The following is a 26,374-nucleotide window of genomic DNA, read 5'->3' on the forward strand; positions in this document are numbered from 1 at the left end:
CATGATTTAAAGACAAAGTCAGAGCATTGAAGACCTTGCTGCCTGACAATTAAACCTTGTTCACTGTATGAACATCTTTTTGGAGCCACTCCCAGCATGCTTTGTGTAAAAGGCAGGGAAACGTTTTGGACATTCACAGTTGATAAGAACAGACTGCTAGCTCATCCACAAGAACAAGCTTCAAAATGGCAACAGCACATGGAAAGAATCTACAGGCGCTTTTCTTTTTATATTGTATGTATTGAATGTACCTGCTAATCTGCAGTGTTTCATTTATATTTTGACAGGGTAGTACCATCATTTTGCTAATCTTAAAAATCTATCAGGACCTTGAACTTTATGTCAAATATGGAATGCGAAACAAGATCCTGTTTTAAAGCTTGCAAAGCAAAAAAAGATTTCATTTCTGGGTTTAAGCAGACTTCGTGTATCGTACTGCAGATCAAAAATCGTGTGTTTACGATTCATAACTGTAAGGTATAAAAATCAATAAGCAGACTCTAAACTTCCTTCAGTTGTGTTATCCATCACAGTGAATTTCAAGTCTGCATTCACTGTTGTCAATCTTACACTGTGATAGCTTATGAATGCAGTTTACGTGCACGATTAAGGTTGAAAAGTTAAATAAATGAAACGTCAGCACTGAATAACCTTATAACAATAACAACATATTCTCTGCGGCACACACACAATGACACACAACTCATGTTTTGAGAGCCCGCTATGAGATTTTCATAATGCACAGAAATGGATGGAAATCAACGGCTGCCTAGAACGGCAGAAAACCTACAGCACTATGGTTTTGCAAAATGGAGTCAAGCATGATAAAAAGGCTGAAATATGCAAAAACACAGGTGTGGACCTTCAATAATCTCACAAACTTTCTCCACAAGAGGTCAAAGATGTGACGCTGACCTGCTCAAACTCATCAGTAATGGTTTTGGGTTCTTCGTGCCTCTGAAACCACATCATGTACTTTGTGTGGAACCTCCATGACTGCTTCTTCAGGGCCTTGGCTGCCAGATACTGGGCCTTAGTGCCCTGCAGAGAGGGGACGAAGAGGAAGAGGTAAAGGAAGAATTTAATTAGCAGGAGCACATCATGGTGAGGCAGAAAATACAGCTTTGGTTCTGTTGCAGACTTAGAGAGATCCACAATGTTGTATGTGATGTTATGATCACTAATACATTCCATGAGTTATTTTGATGTTAACAGTTGTATTGCACATCTTTGCAGTTTCTTCAGTCTGACTAACTTCAAGTGGTAGTTTCCTACATGTCCCAGAATACCTTTCAAAGTCCCAAAGCGGGGGTCTAAATTAATTGCTCCCAATCAAATTGAGGTGTAAACCAAAGCTGACCAGTCGACTGCTTATTGATCATTTCAGACTGAGTGAATAATTCTGCCTTTTAATCAAATCTATATAATTCTGAAGCGGGTCTCTCTTTAGAAAGAAGATCTCCCTCTTCGATTTAGACATTTACTGCATATCTTTTTGAATCATTTTGAACTCTGTTGTAACATATTGATATCATGATTTAGACACCCGTCACACAGCCTACCTCCAGGTAGTAAAAGATGAAGAAGAGGGTTTCTGTGGAAAGCCTCTGGTAAAACTCTACAGTGTCGGAGTGGGGTGGTGGCATCTGGTGGTGGAAAGGCAGGGTGGGGCACGGGTTCCTCATCAGGTACTGCCTGTAATATCCACACAGAGGGAGCGTTAGTGGGACATAACTGATGCAAAGAAGGAAAATGAAAAATATAATAGAAGTAAAAAAAAAAAAAAAGAAATAAGCAGCACATAATGCACCAATCAAACTGACTGGGTCAGTTTAGGGCCTACAATGATTTACTGTGTTAATAAGGATGTAAATTAATTGGCGTAATCTGAGACATTTTAAATATGTGCATCGTCAGTCAATGACATCATCATAAAAGGCTTTTTTTGTGTGTGTTGGGTGTCAACTCTTATTAGTACCATGGTTAAAATGCTATTTTACATTGACCCTGTCAAACATTAGTTAGAGTACTCTGTGCATTACCCACAATGCAACTTGACCGCAGACAGTTTGGTCAGACATTCAGGTGTGTTATGCTAGTAGCAGCTAATGTAGCCTTGAGCCGCTAGCTTCAAGCAGAGATGACGAGTGGGTTGAAAGGTCTGGTAACTTCTTTCTAACTCTACGCCCCCAGATCTGTTGTCATTTTCAGACTTGTAGTCTTCGGCCCCAACCGACGCTGACTCAAGTGACACTTTAATTTGTCAGATTTCATTTATCAACTTTTTTCACATATGCAGTAGTACTCCCCAAGACCTGGAAACAGACTTTGGAGTTCCCCTTTAACAAAAAAAAGAGAAATAAATAATAGACTATAAACAACCACTTTCAACACACTGCTTAATCCAAGTTAATCCAAAACCACTCATGAACAAAGAGGTTTTTGATGAACCACTTTTTGGACCAATTAACTAATCCATTAGTCAGACCGATTGACAGATTCACCTCCCTGATGGTAGGAAAAGTAGGAAAATCTGCCCACTCTGCCCAGATGCATTTTTCCATCCAAACCATGTATTTTTAGGTCAGTGACAAACCCAGTTTGTCCTTTCTTTTTCCATTAGGCTGTTACAATGTTAGCCAGGTCAGTGCGCACCAAAAATAATCATCCTGTCCCACTAACAGGCAGAAAGTTTGAGACGGATTACACTCTTTAACTATGATTACTTTGATTATGTCAAATCAAACCAGATGGAAATTACTGCATGTGGCTGTAAGCAGAAAAATGCTGGAAATTAATTAGAATTATTATTAAGAAACAAAAGATTTGCCTGTCGTGTGCTTATTTCACTCAACTGTCGACGTCACAATCTTGTTTTAAACAGAGGAAGAAATGCAGGCGCTGTGTGTGTATGTGTGTGCGTGCGTGCGCGTGTGTGTCACTCTCCTCCTCTGACTGTAAAACCCAACAGGTACTGTGGGACAAGAGGGTTTGAGTGTTTGGATTTAAATGTCAATTGTACCTGTGTGGGCTGACAGCGCTGTAGATACAGAACCAGCATAATATGTTCTCTAATTGTGCCTGCTGTGTGTGTGTGTGTGTGTGTGTGTGTCGGTATGCTACATTACTGCACACTGGAGTATTTGAAAGTACTAATGAGCTAAAATGTCACATTATTCTTTGTATTAAATAACTGTGTGCTGCAGCTGATTGGTTCTGTGGATCTCTGATTTAAGTTGGATGACAAAGAAAAGCTGCTGAATCTGAAACAAGTTCTTCTAAATCTTTATATTAGAAAAGAAAAGATTAAATCTTTAAAAGCTTTGGCAAACAATGGAAATTCAACAATCAAATGCTAAAGTTTTCTTAAGGATGCCTGTTTACTCAGATCAATGATTGAGGCTCTTTTGTCCCGATTTTACTTTCACAGATTACCAAGTAGAAGATCAGTTTAAATAGATTTTTAACTAGATTTTTATTATCTGCAACAAAATGAAACCTATCACTGCAGTTTACATCAACAAGGTCCTGTTACAAGTATAGCTCTAAGCGGTTTATTATTGCCAGAATCCCCCAAAAATATTTTTAAAACAATTAACTGTTTAACTAGAGACAGTGTTTAAGCTGCTGTGTTTTTATAATCTGATTTTCACCTGTAATTAAAAAAAAAAAAATCTAAATTAAAATGATTAAAATTAAAAAAATCTAAAATAATGAGCCGTATTCAGACTGTCCAACAGCAGTGAAAACTGCATTTACTCAATACTGTGTGGTTAAGTACAGTTTTGAGGTATTTGTACTTTATACTACTGCAAAGAGCATGTATTGGGGTAGACTTATATTTTGCATGCAAAATGAACAGTTTTTAAAATATGAGGCATTGCTAGATTAACCAATGGTTACTTATTAATGCATCAATAACAATCATCCACTAATATATATATATATAATAACAATAATATAACACACTGAAATAATTAGTACCTTTACTTATGACACTTTGCTGATAATTCTTTTGTACTTTTAATAAAGTAACATCTTGAATGCATCATTGTACTGCTACTTTCCTCAATCTCAGTACTTCTTCCACCACTGAGTGCTGCAGATACCAGCATGAAGGTTCGTTACTGTGTGGTGGAAAAATGGAAAATGGAAAACTTTCACTGCACCTGATCCTCTCCGAGTCAGACGGGTGGGGCATGTGCGTCCACGCCGCCTCCTCCATGGCCTGTTGGTAGAGCTGGTCTTTGGACACGGGAACCGGCCCCAGCGGGCAGACCCCCAATGAGGGGGGGATGCTGACCTCTGACAGCGAGGGCTGAGGTGCTGTCGGGGGGCCCGAGGGGGCCGTAGTGCTACTGGGGAAGATGTCTGAAGAGAAAAGGGACACAGAGAATTCAAGTCAGAGAGGGGATTTAGGACAAAAAAGCAACAGAGGGAGATGAAAGGGTGATGGGGAAGGAAATTGAGGATGTAGGGGAGTGAGAGAGGATGTGCAGAAGGGGGAGGGATTCAGGATTTGAAGTCAGAGAGACAAAGAGAGAGAAGTTGAGTCAGGGCTGATAATATCATCAGCAGTTTTTGTTCAGAGGAGGCTGAGAGTGGGAGGTGAGATGACATTTTGTTCCATTAAACTACAGCTTTTCTATTTCTGCTCTGTGGCAACCCTCTATCTCCTTTTATTAAGGTACATAGGTGTGTGTGTTCGAGTGTGTGTGTTACCTGGGGTGAGGTGCAGGGAGGGCACGTCTCCCTCCATCCCTGAGCTGAGTGCTGCTCGCTCGGCCATGGACTTCAGGCTGCTCAGAGGCTCCTGGGGCTGATGTGGACAGACAAGGAGACTCATGGGAAAACAGATTCTATTGGATGTGTGCGCACAGTTATCGTACCTTCCCCCGACAGAGGAACTCGAGTTCCCGCGCCAGTGATAACGTTGTCATGGAAATCACGTATTGTTAATTTACTCCTGCTCCCTCACTTCAAAGATGCTTTAGACGTTTAAACATCAGTCGGCTGAGGAGCGATTTAAGACCAGAATGACAAGAAGGAGATATGGACACCCGTCTTAGTCCAACAGCAAACAATGATGTTTTTAGACAATTTTGTGCTTCCAACTTTGTGTCAACAGTTTGTGTTTGTCCCTTTTCCTGTTTCAACATGACAATTCTGCCGTGCACAAAGCCAGCTCAGTAAAGAAACGGTTTTCAGTTTGGTGTGGAAGGTCTTGACTGGCCTGCACAGAGCCCTGACCTCAACCCCATCCAACACCTTTGGGATGAACTGGAAGGCCGACTGTGAGCCAGAGCTTGTCAGCCAACATCAGTGTTGGACCTCACTGGATGCTCTTGTGTCTGAATGGGAGCAAATTCCTGCAGTGAAAAGCTTTCTCGGAAGAGTGGAGGCTGTTTAACGCCAGATTAACGCCTCATGGTTTTAGAATGTTCAACATTCACATATGGGTGTAATGTTAAGGTGTCCACAAACTTTTGGCCATGTAGGGTACTTGAATGGTTAACATGGCAACTGCAAAATTAACTCATTAACAAAATCAACACCTCCGTCTAAAGTGTTTTGAGTACAGTACAAGAGTTAAGAGCTGTGGCAAATTCAATGATTAGACATGATTTATATATGTGCCCACAATTCGCAGTCATGGGTTATTGTGTGTTGAATTAATTGCCGAAAAAGTCAATTAAATCAGTTGAAAGTTAATTCCATAACACAATAAAGTGAAGGGGTCTGAATACTTTGTACAGCCGCCATAATTACCTTCAGACGGTTGTAATTTATTACAAAAACGCGACTGGAAATTTCAGTAGAAGATGGTATCTGACAAAACAACTGTCTCAGAAGTACAGCGATGTGACTGAGTTGCAAGTTATACCCAGTGCTACATATTTTAATCACTGTGTAATAAGGAATTATACATGTGTTTCCTCAGAGAGGTCAACTCAAGGTGACTGAAGCTGTAGAACAAACACATGATGTTCTATATTCTTAGGGTAATCAGTTCAGTGGTGTTTTTCATTATTCTCTTCAGTTTTGTCAACATTTGTTAGCAGAGTCTGAAATATTTTGCCTGAACTACACATAAACAGTCACAATGAGACCATAATAATCCCCACTTGGATTTCACTGTTAGCAGAATTAATTAAATCATAGTGGAAGCACTGGAACAGTTTTTAGTGTGTTTGCCTGCAAATTAATAGTCTGTGGAGATTTAGGAAATTAAATCTTTACAAAGAAAACAACTTGCAAACTAATCATCGTGTCTACAAAAATGTCTCAAATTAAAGAGATGGGGGAAAAAAAGATAAATAAATGTTCACCAAAATCCTTAGCTGTAAGATGGAGTGTGTGTGTGTGTGTGTGTCATATTTATACCTGGCATTCAAATGTGATCTGTGTCCTGATACATTATTTAGATATGGAAAAACACGTTAATGCAGGTGTAAATGCATGCAGAGCGCATTGTGATCTGAATACAATCGGATCAGCCAGACCACATTTGTAGGTCGTCAGGCTCGCATTGTGATTGGATCTCAGCCAGGTGTAAATGCAATCTGTACAATGTGACCACATTCTTAAGAAGAAAAAAAAAAGACATACGTTAAGTTGAAAGGTCACCTAACTCCGCCTCTTCCTGTTAGCTTAAGCAAGCCTAGCAGCAGTAACTAGCAAGTAATTTGTTCAACATAAATTATGTTCACTTTTGATTCAAACCACATGTGTGTTTTCACTTTTAGTCTGAACCTTGAGCCAGTTCATGACAAAATGGGGACTCGTCCATTCAGTTAGTGAAAGGACCTGCATTTGTTTGAGCCTGATTCTTAATCGGCATTTCTGCTTTTGGTAAGTTGAATTAGTGTTATGTCAAATTTGACGGACTTAGGTGGAAGAATCAGTTTCGTAAAGTGTGTCCAGTCCAAGTTTTGGCCTTTTAATTTGTAACATATGTTTGGAGTCTTATCCCCCCTGGTAGGTTTATCCCACGGGGTCTGAGTAGGGAATCCGTGGCGTTAACTTTAGTGTGGCGGTAAACGAGGGTATTTGCTCGGAAACACATGCAGGGGCTTTTGGAGGGTCGCTGACTTATCAGTTGCTCTTCAACCTGCTGTTATTCAGTGTATAAGTACCCCCCACAATTAGCTGTCCGAAGACTGGGGGTGAGTTAGGTAGGTAATTAGTCTTATTCTAGCGGGGGTTTATGACTCATTGTTGAGGCTATTGTTTCGTTTGGTGTAACTGGACCATTTTGCATGTGGTTTTTCTCCGAAATTGAAATAAAGCCTCTCTAGTAGAGGATTTTGTGAAGTCTCCCTCCGACGAGTTTTTGGAATAGTGTACCAAAGATCAACTTTTCAAGATTGCTGAGCATTATGAGATTGAGGTTCCTTACAAATGTTTGAAAGACACTGAAATACTGGTAACATAAACATGTGGCAAACTGAGTTCATCCATAGCCACACCTGTAAGTTTAACATTTCCAGAACATGATCCGATCACACAATGGGCACAATCGAGATAACGAGAATGTATTTTAATACCAGGTGTAAATGTAAAGACCCATGGATCATGTCATTATCCAGATACAGATCACATGTTCATACCAGGTGTGAATGGGGCCTGTGTGTGTGTTCTTGAGTGTGTGTCGTCGTATTCTCACCTTGATGACGTCGGAGGACTGCGAGTAGGACAGCGGCCCGTTCAGCAGGCTGCCGCCGCTCACCATTTTGGCCTCGCTGTAGAAGGCCGGCGATGGGGAGCTGGACGACAAACTCAAAGAGCCCAGTAAACTGGGACCAGTGTCCTTACTGGGGGGAGAGAATGAAGGGTCACAAAGGGGGCAACAGAGAAATAAAACACTACATTTTATAAGGATATTTGTTCATGCTTGAGGGATTTTAAGGTACTGAGTCTTTGGTGCTTATTCAGAAGTTTAGATGTTCACTACATTTCACTCACATGCCATATTTTATCGTTTTATCCCAGTGAGTCCTAATGAACTCAAGGATCTTTTAGGAATAGTGATTGGAATAAACAGGTGAACCTTCAAACTTCAACGCTTTCTGTTATAAAAGATACAATTTCTATAAAAATGGTTTTTCATCATTCTTCAGGCTAAATATTAGCAGGTCCAGTTGAAATCTAGAAGCTGACATCAAGCTTCAAACATAATTCATTGTTAATTCATTTCAACTGTGCCATTATTTCTATTTTATCCTACTGATTTGATGCCACAACGTCTCTGTGATGAGACACGAATTTTCATCCATGTTCCCATAAATCTACATGACTGGTAACGTGCTCCTTCATACTCACGGCTGATTGGCTGTGGAGGTCAAAGACGATGGTTGGCTGCTTTGTGATTGGCTGGCACTGTTGAGGGCGGAGTCTGTTGTGCTGTCTGCTACCACAGCACTGTAACCTGTAAAGCAAAAAAAAGACAAACAGAGGAAAATACATGTTAAAGAAAATGCAATCCTGATTCTTCAAGTCTTTAGTTGTAAACCTTGTAAAGAGTGAACGGGGCAGAGCAATTCCTGCACTTCAAATCCTCACTGAGCTGTGAAACTGGAAATTAGCATAATTATTACAGGGACAACAAGAAATTTGTAGTTAAAGGCCATGAAATCTGTGTTGTGTGTTTAGTAATGCGCCTACTAAACTATAATAAAGCATTTGTAATTTAGACATGTTAGGACATTTCAAGAACCTGCAAACACCTGCAGGCAAAAAAGGTTTCCAGTAAACTGAATTTATGCCTACTGTGGTTTAACTTTCTAAATAATGAACAGCTGTTATCTTGTAAAGAAACTACTTTTCAGTTACTCACAGTAATGAAACTTCTTTTGACCAAGATAGCTAAGCATCAGTGTGTTTTTTTACTTGCTTTGAAATGGATACTGCGATTACTGATAAATTATCAATAACATATCAATACATAGAAAGTGGTGTTGCAACAGTTACAGCATGAAAGGCCTGCGCTGACAGCACCTGCACTTAAAGGACATCCTTCTGTGTTATGCTTTGGTAATCCCTTGCTTATCAATTCACAATTGATTACAATTTGTGGCTAAACTGTCCACAGTAGTGCTCTGTGTGGATTTTAAACTTGTTTGTTGTCTTCAAAAGGTCTAAAGATGTTAGAAAAGCACTGAGCATTGTTCTTCCACTCACTGGATGTTGCCACACTCATCAGATACTCACTAGAGCTACCATTCTGCTTCTGGCGGCTTGGTGGCCTGACGGAGAGCGACGAGTTTCCTCCCACCACGCCGCTCCCTGCTGATCCCGAGCTGCCGATGTTGCTCCCGATGACTCCTACTCCGCTACCTGGCGCTAAACCTCCTACTGGGCTCAGTGACACCAGGGAAGACCCCTGCACCCCCGACTGACCAGAGCCCAAACCCAGAATCCCAGAGCCGATGCTGGTCACCACCGGCGCTGAGCCCAGCAGACCTCCTGTTGAGGATGTCGGCCCGCCGACTGTGATGCTTCCACTGCCGATGGAGCCCAGTGCGCTGTTGGTCGTCGTTGAGCTAACGCCGCCCAGGGAGCCCGGTAGGCCGGAGCCGACCGCGCCTGAGGCAGCTGCCTGAGCATAGGGTGCCGGGGTGGAGCTGGACAGGAGGCCTGCCATGGTACTCAGGGATGCCGGCATCCCTGAAAGGCCCAGGCTCCCGGACATCGGGCTGGTGGTGATGGAGCCGGACATGCCGCCTTTCCCCAGAGAGAGGCCCAGGCTGAGGCCAAGGCTGTTGGAGGTTGGCGGGGGCCCTGACAGAACCTGGGACTGGGTGTTTGAAGTGAAGAGCCCCTGTGTGCTGGCGTTGGGGGGAGAAGGGGCCGAGGAGGCCAGGTGGCTGTTGGTGGAGGTGCTGGGAATGGCGATAGGAGCCGAGGAGGAGGAGCTCACTAAGTTTTTGGCCTGTTGTTGCTGTGCTGACGGGTGCGGCTGCGGCTGCTGCTGGGTGGCGTTGCTGTAGCTGCCAGCAGAAGTGTTGGAGAGGAGACCCCCCGAGTTGTTGTGATGACTGTTGCCCCCAGAGCCACTGCTTCCTCCCCCAGCGATGGTCACCATCGAGACCAGTGAGGATGAGGTCAGTCCCGAACCGGAAGAAGAAGAGGAGGAGGAGGAGGAGGAGGAGGAAGAGGAGGAGGAAGAGGAGGAGGAGGAAGAGGATAACGAGGAAGAAGGGTTTCCGTTTTTCACAGGTGACTGGAAAAGAATTAAGAAGACATCAACATGTTTGTCTACAGATGCTTGTTGTTACGTAATAATTGAAAACCTGTTTGATGCAGTGTGCGCTTTGGCAAACAGTTAAATATAGTGTGTTCAACACTGTAAATTATTAATTGTTCTCTAAAATGTTAGAAAATAGTTAAAAATGTCCATCACACAATAGCTTAATTGGTCCCAAAACCCCAAAACATTCGATTCATATTAATATAAAACTGAGAAAAGCAACAAAATCTCAATTTAGAAGCTAGAACCAGCAAGTGATTGTCTGTTTTTCATAACTGATCTAATAAAACAATTACCAGTCTTGTCGCTTGACTAATCAATAAATGAATTGTTTTAGCACTTTATTACATAAGTCATCGTCATGATTAGGTGCAGAATTTCCTGGAGCTTTCTGTATTCCTGGGGGTTGCAGACATGATGTTGACATGATCACTAAGAGGCAAAGAGGGACGCCAACTTTCAGTGTGTTTAGACTCACCTGACTAACTTCACTGTCTGTTGAACGTCCCCTCTTCTTGTCATCTTCTGAGTTCTCCTGAAAAACACAAATTAAGAACAACATTAGGCCACAGAGAAACACCAAGTTAATGGTCATCATGCTTAAAAGCTGTACCTCAAGACTGGGTGTAAAACAAGAAAAAACAAAAACAAAAGAAGCCAAATTCCCTTCGATTTATGATTATTCAAAAGAGCTTGTGACAAGAAGATTGCTGCTCCAAATCCCTAGCATATTTTGGGACTCAACCCTAACTTTTGCCAGTATGAGAAGGCTGTATTTGTGCTGACGAGCTCTCAGTTCTTCAAAAGTGAAACCAAAACCATTTCCAGAAACTTTCCTTGGATAATTAAAAGTTAAACAATCACTTTTCCCAGGAATCATTGCGGCTTACATCCCATCCTTTACATTTCCTTTCATGCTTTAGTATAACTTCATGTCAGCAGCATTTAACAATATCACGCCTTCTGTTCAGACACATCAGACCTATAATAACTACTCGCACTACATACTGTATGTGGGTGGAAAGGAAGAACAGATGATATAATGACAATAGAGCAGAACAATATGAGTAGATGGCAGGGCACGATAGCAGATACAAAGGCAATTATCTTACATTTATATTTTAGATATTGACCTGACTTGACTCACAGTGAATGCAACAATAGGCTTAATTTTCAGGAATTACCAATATTACATAATTTACCACTATTGGTGACAAATTCAAAAGTCTGTGAAGAGATAATAACCTGACAGACTGTTGCTTTTGGTGGAAAATCAGTGGGTCGAGGGCTGTTTCTTTATTAATGTGTCATTTTCTAAGGCATTTCTACTTTTCAGATCAAAGAGGGAAGAGTGATACGAGCAGATGACAATATGTGAACGACAAAGTACGAACTTTAGCCTGATGAGCAACCAGAAGGGTCCAACTTACTGTTTTAATTTATTGTAACTGCCTGACAAATCTTGTGACTCCAAACCGAACCTTTATACTCACTGAATCTTTGCAACTTCCATATGTTGCATAAATGTTATGAAAATAAACACCCACAAAATGCACCCTGACACCTTCAAAAGTGCAAGAATGTCAATTTACATGCTGATAGCAAGGTCAAACTCTAAAAAAGACAAAGTTTTATGCAGTTTTGGGTTACGTTTTTTTTTTTTTTTTTTTTTTTTTTTACCGTAGTGCAAGTGGCAGGTGACGGCGGGATGGGTGAAGATGAGGTGGTGGAGGTGGGTGTGCTGCTGGAGTGCTGGAAGATCTCGTCGTCCAAGTGCGAGTGTCCCGGTGGGGAGGTGGCGACCAGCGTCTGAGCTGGAGGGAGCAGAGACACAGAGGAGGAGTTCAACGCCATGGTAAATCACTCCCTACAGCCTGGTGACTTCCCCACTGAGTAATAATAATTAATAAAACCTCTTTTAAAGAAAGGGAACCTGGATATTTTAACACCCAGCAATTTTAAACCGATTTCAAATCTCACATTTTTAGGCAAAATGTTAGAGAAACTAGTTTTTAATCAGCTAAGTACCTTTTTTAAACTCAAACACTAAATTGGAACTGTGGGCCGGTTGACTCACTTTTTAACTGTATTTTAGATATAAAAGGCCTGGATGTCACAGGAATTCTTGCAGCTCAACCAGGATAAATCAGAAGTACTGATTCAAAGGCTCAGAGAGAGAAACTGGCTTCCCAAGCCAAGAAGCTAGAAACCTAGGAGTGATTTTTGACTCTGATTTCAATTTCTAGGCTCAAGTCATTTTCTAGACAAAATAAGCAATACATCATCTACTTTTGTTTCTATATGTAAAGTTGGAGTTCTGCAAATAAACAAACACGTAAAGTGAATTGAGAATTAACCCCAGCTCTTTCTCTACTTACGGAGGTCTTCCAGGTCCAGGTCGTCATATAGAAACTCATTCTCCTCAAAGTCTGGATCCTGTGACGAGTCGAGATAATACTCCACATCATCCTTTATAAAGAAAGAACACATGAATAGATAAAGATTCATTTTTAGTACACATTTACATGCGACATGGCATGTTGGAAAGAAATGCTTCATATGCTATGATGTATGTGGCTCGGTAATAGAAATATTTTAAACGATCTTTTCAGAAAATGATGCAAAACAACGCTCTGATTTTCCATAGAAAAAGAATTCTTGCAGTGAAAAAACATAAAAGGTGTGCAGTTGCAACAAGAAAACATAACTGCTGTATCTATGTGTTCGGAAAAATGTTAACCCCTTACAAAAATAATAAGAGTCTACAAATGGAAAAAGCTTTGAACACTTCAATGACTTCGTTTTATAAAGACATGAGCGAACCTTGATCTTCCTGACCGAGTCCACCTGCACTGAGTCGTTGTCCAGCATCCTCAGTATGGTCTCCAGCATCCGGATGTGGTGCCGATGCTTCTCAATGAACTTCTTCAGCTCCTCAATCCGGTCCTGCTTCTTCACAACAAGAATGGAGTCAGGTAGGGAGGAAACAGGGAGTCGATGAGGGGAGTTCTCATCCTAGTTTAAAACTGTTGCCTTTCTGTTTTTCAGATAATAACATGATATCAAGCAGCCAGGTCTACAAGCTGCAGTGACTTTTTTTATTTTATTCACACAGATTTCTCTGTTTGGTTAAGAGAGTGGATTAAAGACCAGTAAAAGAAAGTCATCAGACTGGATGAGTGGAGAGTTTTAATGTCTCTCATTGGTCTGTATGTTGATTCAGATGCTTTTCCACTCAGACAATAATACAATTAAGGTACAAACACTTTTTAATTGTAATATTTGGTATATATGTGTGTGTGTGTGTGTGTGTGTGTGCGTGTCTATATAGAAATATATGACCATTATGGACCAATAAGGTGGCCATATACGCCACCTTATTCCAATGCAAAACACAAACATTTCAATCAATTATTCATTGAAATAGCAAGGAAAAACATTTTAAATGAAAAACTAAATAAAGAATGAAGTAAAACATGCAGAAGTGAGGAAACACATGAAAGGTACAGCAGCAGGAGGTGAACGCACAACACTATACAAACCCTACAGCTGTTAAAAACACACAGGCAGGAACACTTGATGGATGTTGTTCACAGGCTGCTGCTGGACTGCATTAGTGAGGCAGCAGAGTGGAACATATTAATGTGTTTCATCACAGTACATTAATGCTGCACCAGCACATGTAAGGAACATGAGGACGTTTCTGTGCTGAGTGCAAAAGCTTTTTCATCCAGACTAGGTCAAGGAGCCTTTCATCCACTGACTAACTGTGTACGACCAAACTAATGGTGTTTAAAAGTAAACACATCAGAAACGGAGAAAATAATAAAAAACTAAGTCAGCTAAAACACCTCTCAGGGCAGCAGGAGTTCAGTAACTCCTCTGAAATGCAGAACAAAAAACCTCCCCTGACCTCCTCATCTATAAAATACGTTGATGGTCAAAAGCCTTTGAAACTTATCTAAAATGTAACTATTTGGTTTCCCCTCTACGGACCGGTAAACCAAAACTGGCCAAAATTATTATTATACATTTTTCAGGGAACAGATTCAGTTTGTATTTATTGGAAATTTCGCTTCATCTGTTTCTCACTGACTTATAAGTGGAATGCCTGAATGTCAAATCGTATGTGTCAGCATTTGTTGTTTTATTATAATAATACTTCCCTGCATTATGTCTGAATATGCCGTATAGTGTATATTCAGGTGGTTAAACCACTGGTCTGACCCTGTATATTCGAGTAGACCAAAAGGAAGTAATCTGCTCCCCCTTGTTATGTTTTATGCTATAAAACTGGTTTTAAAAAAAACTGATCACAAAATAATAATAAGTTAAGTCTCTTGTCAAAAATCTGTTCAGTTTTCCACCCAGGCAGAGGAGAAAACGTGAAGAAATGTTTATCATTATGGACACTTCCTGTCTGTGTAGAGTGGCATTAAAAGGTCCAGTGTGTAGGATTTAGTGGCATCTAGTGGTTAAATTGCAGTTTGCAACCATTTGAATACCGCTCGCCTCACCCTCCCAAGCGTGTAGGAGAAACTACGGTGTTTGATTTGTCCGTTCTGGGCTACTGGAAGGGGACCCGCTCCCTATGTAGATAAAAACAGCTTATTCTAAGGTAATGAAAACACAGAGATTCTTACTTTCAGGTGATTGTACACTAACATACTTATATTATATTCAATTTCTACCAATAGTTCCTCCTAAATGTTACATACTGAACCTTTAAGCCTGAAACGTGCTTCTGTGTCTCATATGCACAGATCTCCATCATACTGTAGGAGTATGCCAAGATTCCAGCATGTAATACTGACATGTGCATTAGGTGTCAAAGCTGCATTTACCAAATCAGAAACTCTGAAAGGGAAACTAGTTTTCAACCTCAGAAAATAAAAAATGTATTATAAAACATTAAGGCTGTGTCTGAAATCACTCCCTCATTCACTCTTTCATTATTCCTTCTATAATAATAGACAATTGTTAAATCTATAGTGAACAATGAATTCAGATTTCACACATTCTCATTAATCATCATATTGCATCTTCACTGATAACTATAGATTGTTGGAATATTTAAGGACACTATATAGTGGATAAATATACACACTCAGAATCCAGACACTGAAATAAGATGGTGGGGTGTAAATATAGCGCACCGTGTAGTTCAGACACACTTTTTATGTTTTTTCATAATTTCGGTTATTTGTTTTTTGCTCTGTGAAGGTTGTTACTCCAAATTTAGTGCTACCACATATCCTTCTTTTCTCAACCAATCACTGTTTGTGTGATACACAGCACAACAGCTACATAAGAGGCGCGGTAGCTAGCCAGAAACATCTTCTTTTCATCCCTGCACACAAGTACGTTTACGTTTATCTTCCCTACTGCATGTTTCATCCTCAATAGGCAACAAATCGGGACTCAGTTCGGTTTTGTTATATTGTTATATAGGTAATTTAAATATTGTCGTCTCAGGAAACTACTAGCCAGTGCAGCAGGTGACCCTTGTGATGAATTATCCTCCAAAGAGAAATGACAGGTGGTCTATTTTGGAGCCTCTGTGAGGGTATGAGGCATGAACGGCATACGCAGGACCTGCTAGTTCTCATGTTCTTTGAAATGACTGCCCGGTCGTCAAGGATAAAGTCAAAGAGGGTTTTTTTTTATAGATGAGGACCCTGGAGAGGACTTTAAAGGGAAAGTGAGTGAGAGAAAAAGTGAAAGAAGTGGTCAGCAAGGTTATCTTCATCAGGGCAGACACAGAAGATAAATGGATGACACACTATCTGACCTCTCCACCAGAGAGGAGCGAGGAGGGCTGTGTGGCTGAGGGCCAACTGACCCACCGATCTGTGTCAGCTATGAACAGAGAAAAATAACAGGAAGAAGAAACCAGACAGAGAGTAGAGAAGAGAAGAATGAATGGATCAGAGATGGGAACAGACTGACCTCCTTGTCTCCTTTCTTTTTTCTCGTCTGGACTGAAAGAGACTCCACTTCGCTCTCAAACTGGTCCACCTGCATGTTCAACGTGTCTATCGTATTCTGGAGGAGGAAAGAGAGAATAAAAGTACACTTAATATATACACATATATACAGTTCATATCACGGCTGAAGTGTGACGAGGCTCTTAGAAAACTAACAAGCAGCTGAATCATTTTGTTTAAGTAGATCTGAAATGATTAGTCGATTAATCTGCAACTATTCTGATTAATCGAGATCTTTTAGATTAGCTGCTTTTCCTTATCTTATGTGATAGTAAACTATCACACAAGATAAACTAAAGGCAACATTTAAATAAATAAGTAGGAATGTAACTAACAATTATTTTCGTTTTTTATTATTTTTCTGCTGATTATTTCTTTTGGTTAAATCGATGAAAAATGTCAGAAAAGGAAGCAATTTGTCACATTTGAGAAGGTGGAACCAGAGAATGTTTGGCATTTTTGCTTGATAAATGACTTAAATAATAATAATCAATTATCAAAACAGTTGCTACTCAATATTACCATGAAACACAATAGTCAGGTTGACAGGTTTTACTTTTACAAGATATTTACACACAAAATTATGGCATTAACATGACGTAGAGTAAATCATTATTCATTTCTCTCTGCTAGAGCTTTCAAATAAGTTAATTAAGTTTATCACTTTGCCCCAATGTTGCCAGTAAGACAAGAAAAGGCCACATTTCAGGTAACTAATATAAACAAGTATACTGCGATGTTTTAATGGAAGTGGCTGCTGGTTAATGAGGTTTTCAGTCTTTGTTTTTGTGAAAGTTTTGTTTTTATTTTGGTTTTAGTTCCACTTTTATCTTACTTTCAGTTCCAGGTTTTGTTAAAAAAAATTTCCAGCAGCAAACTCCCCTTACGAGAGAAGTCACCTCTGATCTCTGCAATTGTCCTCTGAATCAAATCAGTCTCTTATTTTTGAGGGTATGAACGACAAATTGGGGCTGTACCCGAATCAGAGCTGTTCCAAGTTGACTTGCATTTCGGTAACTTTGAGACAATACGACGCGTGTAAAGGTTTATTGCCTGTGATTCTGTTTTCCTGTGCTGCACTGTGTACAATAACATGCAAAAAAGGGTGAGAATTCAACAAAGGCTAGGTTTGAATCGGGGCTGATGATTAAAATCCTCAACGTTTGCACAATTTAAGTGAAGCTGGTAACAGAAAACACATTAGTAGAATAACACAAAGGGCCAAAAAGTGAACAGAAATGTTGGGTGTTTTCTTAATGACACTTACACGTCTAAGGGGACACTGTTAAGGATTAGGAAACCATAGAACATGCTTTTATTTTCTTCTCTCAGTTGGTTCAAAATGCAGCAGCGAGACTCCACACTGGTACCAAGAAGAGGGACCATATCTCCCCTGTACTGGTGTACTGGCCTCTCTTCACTTACCATTGACATAATAATTATCAGATTCTTTGTTTTCAAAGCAATGCATAGACTGACACCAGGTTATATATCTGAACTCTTCATCCCCTTTCGTTTGTTGACCCTGAACTGTGGAGTAGTTTGGCTCTCACGATCTTAAGATCAGTCGCTTTTCTTTCGATAGTCATCAAGAAGACCTGACTGGTTACTCTGTTTATTCTCTGTGCTATACGCCTGTTGTGTTATGATTTCATCCAAAATGAATGATTCTTATGCTTTTATTAATTTACTTATTGAGATTTTTGTCTGTAATATCTCTTTGGTCAATACATAACATGTACAATAATGAAGCTCACCGTTAGCCACGTGCCGACCTCCTCCTTCTCTTTCTGGGCCGGGTCCACCTTTTGGGCCAGACCCAACCCTTCTTTTGAGTACGCTTTCGTCTTCGTTTCTCTTTCCACTATTTTGAACCGCTCCATTTGCTGCAAGACACATATATAGACAAAAAGACAAACAAATCATGTATTAAAAAAAAAAAAGCTGAACTTTTTAATACAAGTTGATCACATTGTAATAAAAATCAGGTAACAATTTGCTTTAAGTACTTTTATTTTCTACGAGCAGAAAAAAATGCAGCTCATTGTTACTACAAAGACACAGAAGAATAGGAAAAGAAACAACATTTCAATAGAATTTCAAATACCTTTAGAGCCCAGAAAATAGAGAAAATAACTGATTCCATTGAGTTCTTAAATAATCTTAACAACGATGGAGCTGTAAAATAGAAGGACTCAGCAATAATAACTGGAAGCCATGCACTAGAGGAGCCATTAAAGCCCACTCAGCAGACCAGAAATAGGACAAGACCACATACTGTCTGTTACTGAAGGTTGTTAGAGCCTTTTCTCTCCTGTAGAAAAACCACAGCAGTGATTTTAACACCCAACCTGTTTTCAGACATGCCAAAGGCCTTAAAGACCCTGAGGACGAGGCTCTAAACTGTAACACTACTTTTACAAGACTGATTCATCTTGGTCACATCCTGTATCTCTGTGAAAACACCCAGTCGATTGTGATGTTCCCCTTTTTTGTTTTTGGTCAAGATGTTTCCAAGACACCCCGGCCGCTTCCAGCAGGACTCTTGAGTCTGAATGAATAATTTCAGGTCAACCAACAAAACCACAGGAAGTCTTGAAGAGCAGCTTTGGGATAAAAACCAACTCCTCGAGATCAGAGGGAGCTGGCAAGTTGCACTGGTCGCTCATTGTGCAGGCAGGTGGCTCACATTCAGTCCATCTCAATAACCCTCATCAAAGGCTCATGTGGCTCTGAGGCGGGGTAGGTACGCTAAAGAACAGGTGTTAGATATCGGACTAGCTCCCATGTTTACCAGCTCTCTGAAAAATGCCATATGGGCGCAGTTCTTTATTTAAAGGGGTAATCTGAGAAATTATTTTGCCTTAACTGCATTTTTTGTTATAGACGTTTGAGTTTCTGTAGATGGTGATTATGTCTTTCAGTGTTTAGCCATGGTGGCTATCACTGCTCATGCTAACTGCCCTGTTCTTCTTCTTTTGTTTATTCTAAACAAACCAGAGTAGCTACTACCTTAAACGCATCGCTTTTACCTAAATGAGTGTGTTTAGAACAAAAATGCAAAGCTTTAATAAATCTAATAAGGATTGCATCACTATTGCGCTATTTGAATTTTAGGGTGATAGAGTTATCAAAGTGGACTTTTATTAACATAAAACCATTACAGAGTGGTTTATGGCGTAGATGATAAAATAAAAAGGAAAGGAAAGAAAAGCGTAAACTTAATTTCTGCTTCCAGGTACCTGTGTCTTGACATTATGCCTGATATACTGTAGCATTTACAGTACAATCCCTTTGAGTCCCATTTTAAAAGACACAATATACAAGATTAATGCACATTCTTGATGAGTTTGAGATGTAGATGAAGATTTCGTCTGAGCTTCGAGGAGGACAATAGTGTGACTAGGAAGCTGCGCATATTAAATTTGGGGAAATACAATTATTTGGAGCTAACTGGTGAGTGGATTACGTTGCAGTGGTTTGACAAGTTTCTATGGCCATTTTTTTTAGCTGTGAAAACATTCCAGTCAAGCTGACTGCAGTCACTTCCTCCAAGAAGAACAAATCTTTTTTACAGCCGCCTTTAAACTCTACACGGGGTGTATTTGATATTCACATGATATAGCTGAATATTTGTCTTTCTCACAACAAAGTGATAATACAGAGTTATATTGAGAAGTATAACTGTTTATATCTTTGAAAATCTTTTTTTATGCTATGTCTCTATGTCTTCATTAATTGTCTTGTGTTGTTTTTAATGCCATGTGGTGAATTCAGAGACAATTTTCCGCATTGTTGAGAATACAGTTAATAACTAACAATATCTGCTGACATAGAGTATTATTAATGTATTTAGGTATTACATATGTAAGTTTTTTCTCTTTTTTGCACAAGACCAAAAAGACATTTTATTTCTGTTCTAATCTTTGCTGCTCTGTAAGAAATGACATCAACTCAGAACTGAAAAAAATGCACCAGTAAAAATTGCAATTATTCAGTTAAAAACTGCAATAACATGTGTAGTGAAAATAAAATTCTTGCTGTTTCCAAGGTAAAGATTGAACTGTGTTCTTTTACACTAAAACACGTTTCAGGAAAACAATTAAATCTTGGTAAACTGTTAACCTGATGCGTCAATAACATACAAACATAACAATAGCTATGTAATTGCCCCTTTTGAACTGTGATTTTGTCAATAAATTTTTTAGACTTTTCAAGACTTTCCAGAGTTCAAAACAAACACAACCCTCCAGAGTAAACATGGGTCCTGCAGGGAGTGTTATAATGAACATGATGCGTCCTACCTCTCCTCTGTTCAGTTCCTACTCACCGTTTCTATGAGTTTGCGGTTCTCTACTAGCTGCCTTTTGTCTTTGATCTCGTTGGATGCCACCCACGTCTTGATCTGGTCTCGAAGACGCTGGGGGACCAGAAGAAGAAGAGGGAGAGAAACAGAGCGGGGGAGGGAGAGAGACACAGAGAGAGAGAGAGAGAGAGAGAGAGAAAGATACAGATATATCAGTGAATACGTGCAGAGACTCGTCCTCAACAGTCATGGATGGTGAACTTGGTGTCTAGTCCAGCAAAAAGGCTTGGCTTGGAGTTTGGTCCTCATGGCAACACAGAAATGAAGCACACACTGCCTCTGGCTGACCATGATGATATTTAATACTTCACAAGTAAACATGCATGCGCACACACACACACACACACACACACACACACACACACACACCTGTATGTGTGGGCAGGTTAAACTATTTAAGATCAGCAAACAATCACTGTCCTTTAATCCAATTTCAGGGCCAAAAATGGAAAGACATCAGACCTCAACAAATCAGTTCTGGCTGTTTCTGTCTCACTTGCTGATTGGCTAGAAATCAGACCCCATTTACACCTGGTATTAACAAGTAATCTGTATCTGGATATCTTAGCTGGATAATGAAAAACGTATGTTAATCCGTGTGAAACTTCACACAGGGCGCATTGCAATCGAATTGCCATCAGATCAGCCAGACAGGAGGAGGTCTAGCTCACACTGATCGGATCTCAGCGAGGCGTAGATGCAATCTAGGGCTGAAAACAATTGATTAATCGATTAGTCAATCTACGGGAAATGGGAAATTAATCGGTAGCTATTTTGATAATTGATAAATCATTTAAGTAATTTTTTAAGTGAAAATTCCAATTCCCTGGCTTCTGCTTCTCAAATGTGAAGATTTGCAAAACAGGACATCTGGAAATGTCACCTTGAGCTTTAGGAAATTTGAATTCTTTCATTAGACCAAATGATTAATCAATAATACAGAAAATAGTTGCCAGATTAATCGATAATGAAAAGAATTGTTAGTTCCAGCCCTAATGCAATCTGTAAATCCACTTCTTAAGAAAATATCACAATTGTATTGCTGTAATCTTGCTTGGCTCTCCATTTTATTGTATTCCTTGTACATTCTGTTACTTGATGCTGTGTTCGTTTTAATGTAAAGCACATTGAGTTAACCTGTAATTAAATAATGACCTTGCTTTGCCTCAACATGCTAGAAGGAAAGCACTCATAATACGTAATTCTTCACTTTCTTTTCCTTTTCTTCTTAAAAGCAGGAGGGAAATAATAGTCTCAGATTGTATGCTATCAAAAAAATATATTTGCAGATTTATTTCGTTTTGGGGAAGCCCCGAGAGGATTTAAGCCCCATCAGCTCTTCAGTGGGAAAACGTCACTTCCCGGAGCTTGGGGACTTTAATTCTCATATGTGCACCGTCTCTCTGTGTTTACCTGTAGCTTTTTAATCTCTTTTTTGAGGTCTGCTTCATATTTCTCCTTCTGGTTCGCGTTGGCTGCATTGTGGAGCTGTGGAGAAAAGGAAACAGAGGGTCAAACAAGTTCTGGTCCAAAACAATACAGCGCATGCCCTCTTTTGGGAAAGTTCAAAATTCAACACATATACTGTAAAACTAGATAATGCAGTCTGTGAAACGTTTTACCAGCCTGTCAATAAAGCATTTGCTCATACTTTTAAAATCAAAATTCTGTAATTTGTTTTAGCTTTGTACTATCAATTAAATTTAGGACAACTCTATTGATCTCGTGGGGAAATTAAGTCTGCTGCAGCAGCAAAGGTAACAAAAAAAATAAAAACATTAGACAAAATGGATTATAAAATAAGCTATAAAAGGCAAAAAAAAGTAATACAAATAGAACATGAACATTTGGGGGTAAAACAAGCCTCTGAGAAGTAAAATGGATTTGTAGTGATCAGCATAAAACTCTGGCAAATACAACCAGCCACACAATAAATACAGGATATAATGAAGGAAAAAGGGCAACTGGGATCTTTGGTAACTAAACACACTTTCTGTCTCTTTATTAGCAGAACAGATCTACACTCTGGGCCACTGTGCTGCTGTTAGCTCTCAGGGCCAAGCACTGCTTTAATAACAGCTGTATTCGCTCAGTTTATTATCAGTATTATGTCGTGGTAATGGTAGAATTATGGCTATGACTGCAGAAGCCTTCGTCCCAGCTCACACAGTTAGAGAAATGAACCTCAGGGGCAGATAGGGCAAAAAATCTAACTAATGGGGCAAAGTAAACTGTACAATTTGACTGTCTCACTGATTTTTTTTACTTGGCACAAAAACATTTCCTTCTCTTCAACATCCTTCACTCCTCTAAATCTCAATGTGGCTGCCCGGGTAGATAAACGTACCATCCACAGCCCAAATTTACCAGAGTTTTGTCAGTGTTTATTCCCCAATCAAATAATGACAATTAGTCGACTGGCAGAAAATCTATCGTTTTGAGTTCTTCTAATGCTAAAATTCTCTGGTTCCAGCTTCTTAAAAGTGGATGTTTGCTGGTTTCCTAAAGCCCAGGTCAGACCAAAGACTCACGACGAGACGAAACTGCTTTAGCGCACAGGAAAACGTTGCAGCGTTGTAAACTGGCCCATCTCAGCTCGACCCAAGCCGGCTGATGGCGTCGCCCACCCAGTTTTAGGCAGAGAGGATCATCTCATCAGTTTGTCTGAGGAACAGCCGTGTCTGAATGACACAAGCCTTAAAATTTACTCAATAAGATCAACAAACAAACCCTTTGTCACATTGCACAACTGCAATGTATGACCCTCTCGTTTTTTTATGTTTTCGCCGTTTCATCAATAATAGAAATTCAACTGTAGCAAGTAAATCACTATCCTCATTAATATTTTAAGAAGCTACAAATTATATCCAGCTACAAAAAAAGCCTGAACGGAAATACGGAGAGTTGTTGCTATGGAGACGATACACCGTATCGTATATCGGTGTAAACTGGCAGGCTTCAGAACCGGCGCCTTGCAAGTAGTTGCAAATTTCAACTCGTCTCGTCGCGAATCTTTGGTCTGAGCTGGGCTTTACTCTTCTACAAATGTTAAATGAATATCTTGAGGACAAAACAAGACATCTGAAGACTTTTTGTTAATCTTTCACTATTTTCTGACATTTTACAGACCTTCTCAAATAAATGTAAATGGAGAATTTTTACATTTTGGACTGTGGATCAGACAAAAAAAGGGACTCTGGGCAACTGTGATGGGCATTGACGATTTTCTTACAAACTAAAGGATTAATTGAAACTACGAATCAATGGTGAAAACAATCATTTGTCGCAGTCCCAATGGCGATCCTTCCTTACTTTTTGCCAAATGTCTTCAAACTGTTCCACTCCCTCCGCTACTTTTTTCAGACATCGATCTATTTCACCTGGAGAAGAGAGGAGCAGAATAACAGAGGGGATTAGACAAACAAGGAAATGATACTAATCACGTGACAGTTAATATAAACATGTCAAAACACGCAGGACCAGTTCCAAGAAGCAGATTCACTGATTATATGGAGTAAAAGCCAGTGGTGGTACTCAGCAAAGTAATCTACGTAACATGGTAAACCTGCTTCTTAAAAACAGGCCACTGGCCTGCTCCCATTTTATAACACACACACACACACAAAAAAAACATATAACAGCAGTGCATTTACAAATTCTGTTTGACATCTCATGAAATATGCATACCGTAAAAAGGTACATTATGCTTGTAAGCGAGAGGTAACACACAAACACATATCTTCTGCACACACAAATATACCCCCCCCCCATTTATATCAATGAGGCTGGGCTAAATAACAGAAACACCTTTATGGTCATCCTCCAAAATGACCATAAAGATTAATCAATACCTCAAAAACGGAACATTATAACCTTCATGAAGGTCTGCTGTATTAGACTGCATTAGTCTTAGCTAGGTGTAACTAATAAACTGGTAACTGCGTGTACATTTCTCATATAAGTGCCACATAAGTCCAAAAATATTGGAACTGCACCCCGATGAGCAGTGGAGATTGTATGAGTCAAACCAAAAGAGGACAGATGAGGGAGTGACAGGAACATTTCAGCTTCGTTATTACCACCATGGGCCAGATTAATGTTCCCCGTCGTCACGGGGCACAGATTAGTTGTTGGCTATTAAATGTAAACAGGAAAAAGCTAATTTTAGTGTCTTTTTATTATTTCTGTCTTGGACCATATCAAGGCTAGTATTGTTTCTCTTCAACATGCCACAGAGCTGATGGTTTCAGTGCAGCGTAAAACATCTTTTAATTCCTGAATTGGAAACGGTTGATATGTTCTCCTGTATCTGATCCAAACTGGACTCACGGTCATGTGACTGTGACCAGACAAATACGAAATTGTTTTTTGTGTCACACTCCACAATCAGGAAAAATCCCTGTTGTCATACATTTGTGCATGTTTGATGGGAAAAACATGGAAGACAATAACAGCAGGGTCTGCGTAATAAACATCACACCTCCTAAACTCGTCAATCACAGAAAATCCCGATTTGTTATGTCTCGCGTGTTCTCTGAGCTCATAATCCCAATATTTCCAACAGCACCATGAAGGCAGCAAAATGTTCATGTGTTACGTTGACTCAGTCACAGTGTGCACACAACTGTCAGTTTGTCTCTGTCAACAACTGTGCATGTAAAAAGGCAGAAAGTTCAAAAGAACAGCTGCTGAAAGGAGACAGGTGCCTGACCAATATATCACAAGACTGATTATCAGGAGATATTTAATCACAGATGCTGTATAACACTATGAGTGTAAATGGTGTCAGGAAAGCAAACATAAACTGAAGTAATGCCATCATAGGCTTCAAATTTATGTGCATCTGCACCTGTATTTATGTTAATTCAATATTGCATATGTACACACCGACTCAACATTATATAATTTTAGTGACCTCCGATTGGCGAAATCGGGAATTGTTAACGGCAACATATTTACGCTTATCCTTAGCCAGCAGTTTTAAATATTTAATGTCGCCCGCTCTGGCCCCAGGAATACATTTGACTATGGTTGCTGGTGTCGCTAACTTCACGTTTCTCACAATGGAGCTGCCAATAATCAGAGTTGGTTTCTCAGCGGGTGTGTTGTTGGGGAAAACTTGTTAGAAACTAAATATTTACCCATTATGTTGACTTTTAAATATTAACTTTTATATTTATTGCTGCTGCCATCTTCTATAAAAATGTTGGTGCTGTGTATAAAATTTATTATATTATTATTACTGTTTTATAAACTCATGATGTCAATATTTTAATATGCCTTAAAAATCCATAAATGATCAGACTATTCTGACTATTTTACTTTACTTCTGTGGCATACGCACACACACACACACACGATACATGTCAGTGTTGTTATGGAAAAGTCCCAAACAGTACAGAAAAAAAGAGATGGAAGATATCAAGAGAGGAGATTGAAGGAGGGTTTGGTAGAAACTGGCAGCGGTGGAAGAAGTACTCAGATCCTTTACTTAAGTAAAAGTAGCAATACCACAGTGTAAAAATACTGTTACAAATAAAAGCCCTGAATTCAAAAAGGTATTAGCAACAAAATATACTTAAAGTACCAAAAGTAAAAGTACTCATTATGCAGAACGACTCATTTCAGTTGTGATGCATTATGTGTAAGCATTAGTTTCATGTTGCAGCTGGCAAAGGTGGGGCTTTATACTTCTATACTGCTGAGTAGCTTACAGTAATCTAAAATAATACACCATCATTTATTATTTGATTTTGATTTTGTATTAATAAT

At 39.6% G+C, this 26,374-nt stretch overlaps 1 protein-coding gene across 3 annotated transcripts in view; it reads right to left on the minus strand.

Annotated features, from left to right (window-relative positions):
• The window catches only part of cnot3b (CCR4-NOT transcription complex, subunit 3b), a 38,841-nt gene that overhangs the window by 4,676 nt on the left and 7,791 nt on the right, over positions 1 to 26,374 (minus strand). For 2 of the 3 annotated variants that reach the window (XM_044172590.1, XM_044172589.1), the window contains 16 exons: positions 23,915 to 23,982; positions 22,016 to 22,090; positions 20,567 to 20,656; positions 17,994 to 18,122; positions 16,199 to 16,294; positions 13,073 to 13,201; positions 12,628 to 12,718; positions 11,930 to 12,063; positions 10,728 to 10,784; positions 9,211 to 10,222; positions 8,323 to 8,428; positions 7,667 to 7,814; positions 4,723 to 4,819; positions 4,170 to 4,371; positions 1,563 to 1,695; positions 916 to 1,041 (listed from right to left, as the gene is read on the minus strand). In XM_044172590.1, the coding sequence (XP_044028525.1) occupies positions 916 to 1,041; positions 1,563 to 1,695; positions 4,170 to 4,371; positions 4,723 to 4,819; positions 7,667 to 7,814; positions 8,323 to 8,428; positions 9,211 to 10,222; positions 10,728 to 10,784; positions 11,930 to 12,063; positions 12,628 to 12,718; positions 13,073 to 13,201; positions 16,199 to 16,294; positions 17,994 to 18,122; positions 20,567 to 20,656; positions 22,016 to 22,090; positions 23,915 to 23,982 (2,693 nt within the window). The remainder of the gene's footprint in view (positions 1 to 915; positions 1,042 to 1,562; positions 1,696 to 4,169; positions 4,372 to 4,722; positions 4,820 to 7,666; positions 7,815 to 8,322; positions 8,429 to 9,210; positions 10,223 to 10,727; positions 10,785 to 11,929; positions 12,064 to 12,627; positions 12,719 to 13,072; positions 13,202 to 16,198; positions 16,295 to 17,993; positions 18,123 to 20,566; positions 20,657 to 22,015; positions 22,091 to 23,914; positions 23,983 to 26,374) is intronic. The other variant, XM_044172591.1, reaches the window with a different exon arrangement.

Source organism: Siniperca chuatsi, linkage group LG17, assembly GCF_020085105.1.
Source record: "Siniperca chuatsi isolate FFG_IHB_CAS linkage group LG17, ASM2008510v1, whole genome shotgun sequence".
NCBI lineage: Eukaryota > Metazoa > Chordata > Actinopteri > Centrarchiformes > Sinipercidae > Siniperca > Siniperca chuatsi.